This window comes from Lonchura striata, chromosome 22 (genome assembly GCF_046129695.1).
Source record: "Lonchura striata isolate bLonStr1 chromosome 22, bLonStr1.mat, whole genome shotgun sequence".
Taxonomy (NCBI): domain Eukaryota; kingdom Metazoa; phylum Chordata; class Aves; order Passeriformes; family Estrildidae; genus Lonchura; species Lonchura striata.
Window position 1 is genome coordinate 11,082,976 of NC_134624.1, and position 12,569 is coordinate 11,095,544.

At 46.9% G+C, this 12,569-nt stretch overlaps 1 protein-coding gene across 5 annotated transcripts in view; it reads left to right on the forward strand.

The window, feature by feature from the left end:
* MVB12B (multivesicular body subunit 12B) overlaps nt 1–12,569 on the forward strand; it is a 58,126-nt gene that overhangs the window by 22,513 nt on the left and 23,044 nt on the right. For all 5 annotated transcript variants that reach the window (XM_021543739.2, XM_021543738.2, XM_021543734.3 and 2 more), the window contains one exon: nt 6,984–7,081. In XM_021543739.2, the coding sequence (XP_021399414.1) occupies nt 6,984–7,081 (98 nt within the window). The remainder of the gene's footprint in view (nt 1–6,983; nt 7,082–12,569) is intronic.

Sequence of the window (12,569 nt, forward strand, 5' to 3'; positions counted from 1 at the left end):
TAAGCTTGGGAAGGGATCAGTCTGTGGCTTTCTGCTGCAGGCTGATGATGTGCAATCGAGGCAGGTCATAAAGCAACACCAACAAGCCAGTGTGGAGACGCAGGCTGGGGCTGGGATGCACCAGCCTGACTCTGCAGTGTGGTAATGGAAGGGAAGTCTTCTGCCTTTCCTATTTTTTAAGTAGCTACCCTATTATTTAAAAATAGCTATAATAATTTATTTAAGTCATTTAAAATAGATTTTTATGAAGCATCTGTAAGGGAAAAGGTTCCAGGGCTTCAGTGCTGTCGTGCTGTGTTGTAGAGGGAAGCCAGAGGCTGAGAAAGCTGTCGTTGCACAGGGGCAGCCACTGCTGGTGGTGTGAGGGGCAGAATGCCTCCACAGGGCAGTGGGGGTCTGCCTTAAGCCCCTCATCTGAACCAAATGCTGCCACATAAGGAGTACCTAGGGATGGATGTTGCTGCTATGACTGGAAACTTCTGAGAAATGTTGCCAGTGGTATCCTTTATGCAGTGTGTTGCTTTCTTGATGGAATTGTATTTTTTAATCTGTTTCATCCAGAGAGCTCAAAAATAAAATCAGCTTCTGACTTTACATTAATTGTAGAATCATTTGCATTGGAAAATACCTATAAGAGCAATTAAAAAAAAATAGTTACTAATTACTATATTTTGAAAATATTATGTGGCTTGAATGCTCAAATCACTTGCATCATAAAACACAGCACAATATTCCTAGTTTTTAAATTACATACTTAGCAGAAGCCAAGGATGTCATAAGGGCTGAGGTCTCATCTCAGCAGTGATGGATTAAAAACACTGTGAGACAGAAACAGTAAGTTGGAGCCTGGAGGGAGTGTTTCCATGGATCCTCTCTGGTGAGGGTGGTAAGAAACGAAATGTAAGGATGAAATGCCCATGCTGTGTATGGGCTGTGCAGATCTGAACGTGATGGTTGGGTGGGTGAATGGGGCTGGCACATGTTCCTCCAGAGTCTGGTTCCCATAAAGGGTTTGTTATGAAACAGCACTGACCGTGTGGCTTGCATCCAGCTCAGCTGGATGAAGACGTGCAAAAATTGGTCACAGTCCAGTATGTTTTAGTGGTAGAAAATGATGATTAGGAAAAAATGTTTAAACAGTACTGTTGGTTTCCAGGCACAAGAGTCTCTTGCAGCAGCTGAGAAGGAAAGCCATGAACTGTAATTAGAAGGAGCCTGATGGATTTGGCCGATTTTGAGAATGCATTGAAAAATTTGTGGAGTGCTCTGAGTGAAGAGGCTTCAATCTTAGAGTCATTTTTCTTTATAGAGAGTCCTCTTCCTGCTATAGCAGTATTTCTGGAGGCATGTTTTCTTTGGGGCATAGTATAGGGTTGTTAAGTCCAAACCGGAGGTATCCATTTGTAGAAGCTGTGCTCTGGGTTGTTAAATAAGCCCTGCAGGGAAACTGAGCATTTTTTTTCCCCCTAAAACTTGTGTGTTGTCTGCTATTTAATATGATCTCTGCCACTGCTGATTTGTAATCTGTGCTTTCACCCTGAAATGCATGTGGTTGTGTTCAGATATTTCCTTTAAATCAATCACTTTCACCATTTTCCAAAACAATTCTTGAGTTTATTGCTTTTAGTAAAGTGTTTGGACTGTCATTATTTATTACTGACAAAGTGCTGACAATGTGCTCTTCCCAAATGAGTCTTTATGTGGGATATTTGTTTAACAGGTTTTGCAGGAGAGGTGTGGGTGTCCCTGTGGGCTGGGCTGTGCTGCAGCGCTCCGGGGCAGTGGGGTCTGCCTGGGCAGCCCCACCGTCCCCACAAGGAGCTCGTCTCAGAGGGGCTTCGCATCTGGTCCGGGAGCCTGGGCTGCGCCATGCTGATTAATTGGACAGAATTTAAAATCCTAGCCCAGGAAGCTTACACCACGTGTAATTTATCTTTCTGGAGTATTTCTGCTGTTTGGCAATTTTTCCCTACTGCTTCATTATCTGAAAACTCCTGACTCTGGAGAGCAGCTCGTGAAGGATGTGGAAGCCGCGTGCTTGCCGCCGCAGCCTCCCGAGACACGGCGCTGCTCAGCTGAGACAGCCACTTCATAAGCACTTCATGCTTGCAGTGCCAGGTCTCAGCTCTTTGATGCAGCCTCTGCCTGCAAGGATTTAATGGGCTGCAGCTCAGACTTCCAAGCGGTGTAAATTAAACTTGTTGGGGCTTCTTCTATTGTTCGGCAGCTGCTCTGTCCTAGTTACTCAAGTCCTGTGATCTGAGTTAATCCCCACGCAGAGGAAGGTACAGGAGCTTCATTCTGCATTAGGCCTTTCATTTTGGGTTGCTGGTCTGCAGCAGATGACGTGCCCTCGAGAGCATCACCAGGCTGTGTGTTCAGCCAGGAGCTGCTGCTGCTGAGAGAGGGGCTGGGCACCGTGTCCCTCGGCTGCCAGAGGCACCCCTGGGCCCCGTGTGTGCGCTGCCCTCCTCCCTTCCTGCAGCTGGCACAGCTAAGTGCGGAGACCTGAATGTGGAAAGAATCGCTCACTCTCGCTTTCATTCTTCTTGCCATTGGGCTTTTATAAAAGCTGAATCTGGCACCCCAGTTCTCATTGACTCTTAGGAAACAGGATATTTTAGTAGCTTGGAATGAGATGAAATGCTTGCAAAGCCCATATGTTGCTTGTTTTAGGGAAAGGGTCAGGAAGGTTTTAAAAAGTATTTAAATATTTGGTTTACACTATTAGAATAGATTGTCTGGAATGAAGTCCGTTACCCGAGGTGATTCTTGCCTCGCAGTTTAGGTTTTCATTGCAGTTCTTTGGAGTATGAGGTAGGTGTTCTGGCATCTCAGTGCCCCAGCACAGTCAAAGTTAAGGGCTGTGAGGAAATGCTGTAGCTGGGATCTGGCCACTGCTGGAACCACAGATACCTGCTGTGGCAGTGGCTGCAAGCTGCTGCCTGGGAGATGCCTCCTGCTACAGGGGGTGGTGGCCAAGACCTCTGGTGCCAGTTCATAGAACCCCAGCAGCTTCTTTCTTAGAAATGTGCCTTGTCCAGTCTCCATAAACAAAGCTTCCATGTTGGATTACATTTCTTGAGAGCTGCAGCCTGATATTAACTCATTTTAGGCGTGTTTTCAGCTTTCTACAGCTTGAAATGTAATTGTTCCATTCTCAATGTTTCATGAGGAATGATGTTTGCATGATCATTGTTTATGAAAAGTAAGGTTGGTTTTTTTTGGTGGTTTTTTTTTGAAAGGTATTCCCATGAGATTTGCAGCACTGTTCTGCAGGTTGTTGTGAAAAATTCAAGCTTTGCTTCCTGATGTTCAGATGCTGCTCTGCGTGTCACACTTGTGCCACCCAGTCTGTCACTGGGGGTCCAAAGCCCAGCTTACCATTGGGCTTTTGCTGTACATTGTTGATATTTTTATATGAATTTTGAAGCATCCTTTGATATCTGGCACTTCCCCTCTGTTCTGTTTTATGAGTACTTGCCCCCTCACTTCAAAAGCAGTTCATCACCTTCCTGCAAACAGTTCTTAATAACACGTTTGGAAGTGTCAGGCATTCCTGGGCCTGTTTTATGTGACTTTCTCTCCAAAAATGTTCAAAAAGTGGCCATAATGTGCACAGACCTCAAATCCCCTTAGCCTGCACGTGAAGGATCTCCTCATCGCATGCTGACTTGTTCTATGGATTTGCTGAATAAAGGAGCAACTGAAGAGGGTGATTAAACTTGCTCTAAATTGTTTTGAAACTATTGTATGCTGGGGAGAAAAGCGTTTGGTATTGGAGCAGTGCTGGAGCAGCAGGGTTTGACTCCAGCTGTGGAGGGAAGGGCTGGAGCCCTGGGCTTGGCCTTGCCAGGACTGTCCGTCCTTCCACTGTGCCAAACTGCCTCACTGCTTATCTCTGGGGAGGAGGAAAGCTGCTTCTGGTGGCAGCTCAAAAGGCAGATAATTGGCATGGGGATAGTCTTTGTGAGTTGCCATTCCTCAACATCAGAGAGTCACTAAAGTACTAATAATTACTGTTAATATCTTTCAGTGGAAACTTTCTGAGTAAACGAGTGCCAGTTGAGGCAGCATTTAACGGCCGCTGCTGGCATGATCAGAATGCAAATAAGTGTTATTAGCCTAATGATTTTGCTGTCACCACGGTGTGCAGCAGTAGTGCTGTGAATATGTCATGCAGTACCCGTGAATTTGGAAAGTGTGTCAAAACACAACTTCAATTAGTTTGCTCTAATTATGACTCTAGAGAGTTCATAAGTATATCACTCCTCATTAAAAGAGATTTTCTTATATGGATTAATACAGCACATAAAGGGGTGTTTGAGCGATTGAGGCAGGGCTGTGCAGAGTGAGGATGCCCATGGGGTGCTGGGGGTGCAGCAGGTCTGGAGCAGCACTGGGGTCCAGCCCCATCCCAGCAGCTCCTGGTGCAGAGGCAGGGCTGGGAAGCCTCCCAGGCAGGAGCAAGTGGCTGTGCCAGGTCAGCTGTGGGCAGCAAGGGCCTGGTAGATGTTTTGGACAGGCTCTTCAATTAAAAATAACCAAACCAACAACAAGCCCCAAACCAAAAGCCCTGGAAGAAGCCACACTTGATGCTGAAATAGAGATATAGCCCAAAAGCTTTGCCCTGGTAAAGGTCAAGGAGCACAAGCAGTCAGAATCACAAGCCTGTGCCAGCCTGGCCTCTCCAGAAAGGCCCTTTGGGGTGCTGGGTGTCTGTTCCCCTTTCCCAGGATATTTGTAGTGCATTTTACATACTGTCTTGTCACATTGCCTGATCATATTCCAGCTTTGCAGAACAGAAAGAGATTGTTGTGCTCACAGGTGAGCAGTTGGGTAAGGGTTAAAGTAGTAATTGTTTAAATCTTTTAGGCTTTCCTCCCAGTTCTGTGATAATTTGATGAAGAACTTCACCCTAATTAAATATTCAAATTAGGAATAAGTGTCAATATGGCTTCCTGGTGCCTGGAATGATGATTAATTGTATTCAAAACTCTAGTGGCCGCTGTAATCTAAACCAAACCGTTGTTCTTGATTATTTGTGCAACACATTTACCATGTTTTTGTTTTAAAATTTAAACTAGTAATTGATTTGCCATATGCCACAGAACTGCACATATTTTCACGATATGTGTTTAGGAACTTGGGGACTTCGTAATTGGGATTTTCTTGCTTTTCAATGGCAGCCTCTTTTTTTTTTGTCTTCTACAATGCAAAATGATTTGGCTCTCACAACACATAAGGAAAATGCATTATGCAATCAAGTTTGTAGGTATAAGCTATATTGATCCTGGCCAAAGTTTACATTAATTTAAAATAAATTAGGCTTTGTTTCCCATTCCTCCCTACAATGTCATCTTTTATAAAAAGAAAGAGGGAAGGGGAGAGCTGATTTCCGTCCAGCAGTCACTGCCCTGTCTTGTGCAGCTAATGTTCTTCTTGGAGACATCCCTCTGGCTGTCTGTAGCAGCTGGAGTAGTGGAATGCCCAGCTCTCCTACCTCAGGGAGAGCAGGCAGGCAGGCCATCATTCCCCCACACCCTCGTTACAGCCGCGTCAAGAGCCCCGTGTCGGACAGGGCTGGTGCTCCTCAGCAGCCCCAGGGGCAGTGGTGGGAGTGCTGCCCACTGAGCTGGGTCTTCAGGTGGGCACCTCCATGTCACCTCTGCCACCCCCTGCCACAGCGGGACTCCTTGTGGTGGCTTGGGGTCGATCCGTGTGGAGGGGAGAGCAGAGGGCATCCCCGTGGAGCTGGGCAGCGAGAGCGGCCCTCTCTCTCAGTGGGCTGCCCTCTCTCTCTGTGAGCTGCCTGCCCTCTCTCTGTGAGCTGCCTGCCCTCCCTGAGCTGCCCTCTCTCTCTGAGCTGCCTGCCTGGCTCACGGGGCTGTGCTGCAGAGCCTTCTGCAAGCCCATGGCTTGAAGCAGTGCTGGAAGGCTGCTGAGCCTGCTGGAGCCGAGGGCTGCAGTGTGACACTCGGGCAGTGACCACCTTGAGCCAGCTGTGGGATGGTTCATTTCCCTGGAGTAGCCATGGGACTCCACTGGCTGCCTTTGGTGCCTTGGAAAATATTTTTGAATACATCTATTAAAAATCAAATGAGAAGTGTGTCATGCCCACAGACAATGGTCTCCTTTTTTTAAAGTGTGTTCATAACAAACATGCCTCTGCTTCAGAGACTTTCATGTGGATTGTGTTTTAAACAGCAAACTGATAGCCAAATTCAAATATATTTTCACACCATCTTTTTTTGGTTAAAAATAGCTTTTTGCTTTTTCTTATTTTATCTGTGCTGTTCACCATCATCTGCATCAAGGGCTAAAAATACATTGTTCTTCCCAAAACATGTCCTGTTTTTGAAGGCAGATAACTTCCAGATGATTGGTGTGGTAGATAAAATCTGCTGGCTGAGGACATGGGTGTGATGCAGTGCTGGAGAGTACCCGGGGCCCTGTCTCACACACGGGGCACCCACGAGGAGCCAGAGGCTGCCGGGTTCTCCTGGCAGGAGGGCGATGCTCTGTGTCTGCCCAGATCCAGGAGCTCTCACCAGGTGAGGCAGGAGCTGCTCCCTGTGCCTCATGCTGCGCTGAGCCCCTCTGTGAAGAGGAAACATCTTTTTTACGTGTGGCAGCGCGGCCCAGAGGATCGATGATAACATTTTTCAGAAGTCACACCGGCTCTGCATTGAGAACACAGATTGGAGTTAAGGGGCAGAGCTGTGCTGGCTGTTCGTGGGGCTGACTGGCTGCAGCTGCTGTGCCTGGCTGGGGCTGAACACCCTGCTGGGGCTGCATGGCCTCTCTTGCACTCCTTGGGGTGGAGGGGGCTGATGCTGAATGGTTGGTAGACAGTTTTGGAAGCAATATTAGAATTGATATTTGCTGCTTAACCTGACTGGAGTCGTTGGGCTGGAGTGAGCTGACAGAAGCAGCATCTTCTGCTCTGTAGTAACGTTTGCCATTTCCTCCCTTTCCCTCAGGCATATCTCGCTGACTCTGCCAGCCAGCTTCCGGGGGAAGAGCCACAGCACCCGCCTGGACCTGGAGCACCAGCACTCCAACCTGTACGCCATCTCAGGTGAGCTGCCCTGCTCCGCCTCACTCACTCCTGCTGGGCCCCAACAACTGCTCTTGGAGGGGTTTTTGTGATGCTATTACACTGAGCAAATACTGCCACAGGCATGGTGGAATCACACTTAGCACAAGTTTTGCTCTGTTATGTTGTTTTTGCAAGAGGAAGAAGATACTGGATTTAAACCTGACTCTGTCAAAGCCTGATGAAAGTCTAGTCCCATCTGGCTGAAGGAGATTTTAGGACAGTTTGGAAATTCAGCAGTTGGTTCAGTGGGCTGGGCAGTTGATACTGCTTGTGCATAATCAGGGAAGAGAAGATGGCAAAAATGTACCATTTACAGGTTCCCCCTATTAATAGTGAGTGACACTTGTAACATGGGAACATGGCATTAATTCATGTACCACAATCAAAGGGTTATTTAAAAGGTAATCTCTGCCTGAAACTGCAGCTTCAGGTTCCTGAAGAGATGGAATGTAACAATTACGTAATCCTTGTCAGTCCTCGTTTTTCTTGTTACTCTTCTGCCCTAATACATTTGGAAATGTAAGGGAAGGTGTATTCCTGTGTTTGCATGAGACAGTTCTGCATGGGGATGGGAAGCTGTGCTTTCTCTCCTGGGGAAGCATCAAAAGCACCAACTGCAGCAGCTCTGTGTGGGTGTTAGTGGGACTGCCCTTGCTACAGGATGTGCTGGCTTCTGCTCGTGGTGCAGCCTGGGGAGGTGCCTGCTTTACAAAGAGCCTGAGCACTTTACCAGATCCTTACAGGCAAAGCACAAAACAAGGCCTTGTAGAGCCGGACAGGGCATTAGTTCTTCATGTTTGCTTGAGCAGATTTTCATGTATATAACTCTTTATTTTTCCTCCAATTGCACATTCTCCAGAAACACTGTTATGAGTTGTGCATGTGTTGTAATGGCTATTACAGCTGTGAGTTCTTTCCAAAGAAAGGGTCTTGTCATAAGACACATCCTGTGCATTGACAGGATTTTCGTGCACAGCTCCTGCCCACGGTTGCCTTGTCAGCAGCTGCAGTGAGGTGCCGTGACAGTCCTCTTTGTGTGCTTGAACCTTGCCGAGGTGGATTAGCCCCCAGATGCTCTGGAAGCCATTCCCAAGTTTCCTGTTCCCTCGGTGTCGTGTGCAGCCAGTCTGGGCTATCTGCAGTGCTGCTGCAGTGCCATGGCAACAGGAGATTTAGGAGCAGGCTGCCACGCCTGGGCTGCTGCCAGGGCTCCTGTGCCGAGCTGCGGGTGCGTGCAGGATGTGCAGGGGATGTGCTGGGTGGGGGGAGCTGCGCCTCCAGCACATACAGGGTCCCTTCTGCCTGTGGACAGGCCTGTGGGCTCCCTCTCCTGGCTCCCCGGCCAGAAGAGGGGCTCTTGGGGCTGCTGAGGGAAACAAAAGCCATTATGAGCAGTCTCTTCCGATTTCAGTATGGCCTCAGTCTGCCTTGGGCACAGGAGGAGCTGCTTGGGAAGGGAGGGCTGTAGTGGGGGTAGGATGAAGAGCTGCAGCGTGGTCTCTCTTTGCTCTTTATAGACATGCAAGATTTTCTCAGTATTCTATGTATTCCAGCTGTGGTTCAGCATGTTTTGTGGAGGATAAAATGAATTTTGGCTGTTGATCCTACTTTATATCACAAATACATTTTGGCAGAATGACTGTATCCTCACTAGAACTGCCCATTACCCCTAGGGCTGTGTAATGCGGTTGTTGTTTGCACAGAACTGGAGTCAATGAAAAAACGGTCCTGAAAGCAGTAATTACAATTTTTAACCAGTCTTTAGTCATTGCCCGTCTTGGCCATGACAGCCTGGGTGACCAGGAAGTTAAGGAGACTTCTCCTGGCACATAGTACTGAGTGAGTCCCTGGCAGGGTGCAGATAGGGAAGCAATGCCCAGAGCCTGGCACGAGCCACGGCAGCACTGGCACTGCTGGCATCATCCCCATGCCCAGCAGCCTCCCTCGTCCCACCCCATCCAGGCACCCAGACCAAAAGGCAGAACTAGTTCTAAGCCATGTGCAGAATGTCTGTGGGTGCTGCTGGGAGCAGGATGCTGAGGAGCTGACAGGTTTAATGTGCGTGCTGGGGCAGGCAGCTGCTGGAAGAAGAATGCCTCTCTCCAGACAGACCCATTGACAGACATGGCTCAGTATTTCACAGCGCAGTCTTTCCTCATGGCCTTCAGTTTAATTAAGATGTTGTTGTGACTACATACTGCCTTCATTTCAGACTTGAGCATCTTCTGCCAGCATATTGCTTTGGCTTATCAGAGGCACAAGCACAGTAAGGAAGAGGCAGCCCTCGCAGGCAGACACAGATAATAACATACAGGGAAAATTCCTCAATGAAGTGAAAAATTATTTATAATAATGGTACTCAAATAGAAGGGAAATAAGTCACTCTAAGGGTATATAAATTTTTATGATAGTGTATAAACAGCCATAGCCTGCCTTGTCTCCCATCTATTCCTGCAGAGAATGAGGGCAACATCTAGCATAAAGAAAAATACAATAAGAAAATGAAGAAATGAATGGGAAGAGCTGGAGGATTGATCACCCAGTGTATTTGTATATCCTGATGTAAAAGGTGCTGCTGACAGGTGGCCAGGTTTCTTCTGTATAAAACCATGTGTGTGCTGTCAGGGCAGTGTGAGCAGCCTTGTTTCGATTGATGAATTGCCTGCTTTCTTGATTAAACCTTCCATCACTTACAAAACAAAAAGCCTGTGTTTCAATGGCAGAGTGGGACATGTCAAAAAAATCTGTCTGCTTTACCTTTGTGCAGATGTTGGGCACAGACTGTAACATGTATTATTAAAACGAATGTGGCATTTACTGTGCATTATTTCTTTCCTGGGAGAAGGGACCTGTAAATTATATGCTAATAATAAGCTTTAACCCTTTCAGGAACCAAGAGATGTAGGAGTGTAAATATTCTGCAGGCCTCACTTAATTGGAGAGGCTCTAACACCACAGCAGCAGTCTGAAGTTACTAAGCAGTGGTTCCAGCCCTTGCTGCCAATGATCTGTGCATTCTGCTGAATTGGGTTGTCTTTTTTTTTCCCCCTGAAACTGGGGCAGCAGCAGACAAGTTTGTGTAATTTGACTCCAGAACAATCTCACCCCCTCTCTTGGCCTGTTCTCAGATCAGGATAGAAATTGTGTTGTATGGAGTCTATCAGTCTGTACAACCCCATCAGAATGTTTGCATAAAGCAATTAGAGCCTCTGTACACCAGTTTTTTTCAGGAAACAATCATATAAACTTCCAAATCCTGCTGCAGCTGGCTGTATAGCCAGAAACCCAGCTTCCGTCATATGAACCTTTCCAAGGATATTTATTCTGGCAGAGATTTGGAGGTAACAGGATAACCATTTACCCTTGGGTAGGACCTAGGCTCATCTTTTGAACACTTAAATATGGAAACTGTGCTGGGAAAGCAGTAGAACAAAAGCAGAATATACTTTGATATATGTTTGTTGGTAGTATTTTCAAGTAACTCTTGCCAGCTGTCAGCCCCAAACAGTCAAGATATTGGTGCAAGTACCTTAGGAAATGGTGTTAGCTGGGCATACTAACATGTCATCCATAAGTCTGGGCATCCATCCTCAAGTCATGTTAATCCTTAGAAATAAAACAGGATCCAGAAGCACAGCATCTCTCATTACCTGGAGCATTCTCAGTTCAGTTCAAGAGCTTTCTGAGCTGCAGGTGAAGGTTTTCATTCCCTTTAAAAGGAGAAAAGGCATGTCCTCTTGGTTGGAGCTTAGATGTCAGATCCCAAAAAACACAACACACTTTATCTTCCAATAAAGCCAGGCCCGTGCTGTGACCGAGACTGCAGCACTTTCTGTTTGTTTTGCTGAGGAGCCATGGGTTTTGCAGCAGTCATTTGATGCTGAAATGCCTTTGCATGTATTTCCTGCCTTAAAGGTACTGTTTTGTGGTCTTTAAACACTTTATTGATACATCTCGAGTTACTTGTGTGAAGTGTTTTTCTGTGAGAAGCTGGGCTGAGCGTCAGGGAAGGGAAGTGCGGCCGGCTGCCAGCGCAGTGTTGGCTGCAGTGTGTGTGCCAGCATGCCATGAAGGAGGAGGTTTCCATGTGCAGCTCTTACAGGTGCCAGCTTCTCCACAGGTCTGCCTTGTTTATTTTGGAATCACACACCAGTATTTATTACCTTAGGGAGGTAAATATTGACTTAAATGACTATTTATTTATATAGAAATAGTTTTTATGATATTTAAATATTTATTGCCCTCTTTAAGACACTTTCTGTGAAAGGTCAGAGCAAAGTGTGGTGTGAGAGTTTGGAGAGGAACCATTTGTGAGCAGAGGCTCCAGTCCAAGTTCCACCTGCTGGTCACACAGGTGAGCGTTGCCAGCAGGAAGGCCAGGGGCAGAGCCCCGCTGGGCAGGGGCACGGGGTGCCAGCCCGGGGCAGCCCAGCCAGGCGGGCTGAGCCAGGCCTGGCCGTGGCACGAGGCCGAGCGGAGCTGGGGCTGCTCTGCAGGAGGATGGGCTGTTCCTGCCGGCACTGCAGCACCTTCGGTGTTCGCTCCATGCGGCTGTCTAACCCAGCTCTCTGCAGGCAGCAGAGAGTGGAGACTGCTGTTAATGGTCTGGAAAAATACCAAAGCAGTGGATTCCTGGAAAGGAAACCGGCTTGCTTTTCCATACTCAGGCTGGGGCTGGCGGCGGGGGGCAGGTGTCGTCTCCCTGGGCAGTGGCGTGGGAAGCATTTGCTTCTCACGCTGCTCCTGAGACAGCAGTGTGCTTCCTGATTCCTGCTGTTCAGGAGGGGCTAACTTGGAAATGCCCTGGAGTATCTACTCCCCCATCCCCCTCAGTTGTTTTCCTTTTTACTTTGGTAGTGACAAAAGAACTCTCTTTCTGAAGTCTTTCTAAATTCAGATGTTGTTATATTTCAGTGCCCATATGTCAACTTCCTTCTTGTTGCAAAATGCCAAGTTATCTGGCCACATGTGTTACTTCCTTAGTTGTCCATTTCCTATTAAAAGACACAGTAGCTCTCTTCTTTGTATAGGAGGACAGGTGTTTTAATCAGAGGTTAATAATTTATTTCTACAAACTATTGTTTTGCTTCATTATTTTTGTAGATAATTAAATTATGCACTTGTCACAGTGTGTTTACTTCACTAAAACAGGTAATTTGGAAAAAAAAAAAGATATTTTATTCTTTGGATTAGTGCACAAGGATTGTTTTTATCTTCATCTTCTAGCACAGTTCCTGGTGGTTCTGCAACTGCCTCTAATGTTCAAGGGTTTTGAGACCCTCAGTCTTGGAAGGGGAGGTCCTGTGCTGCATCTTACTGTCCGCCCCCATCCCTTCACTTACGCTCATGATGCTTTTTAAGAGTAGAAGCGTAACTAAATATATATTTTGTGACTCTGAATTTTAATCAGGATGGTCCAAAAGCCAGACAAGTTGTGACACAAGCTTTATACCGCATTGAAACCTCT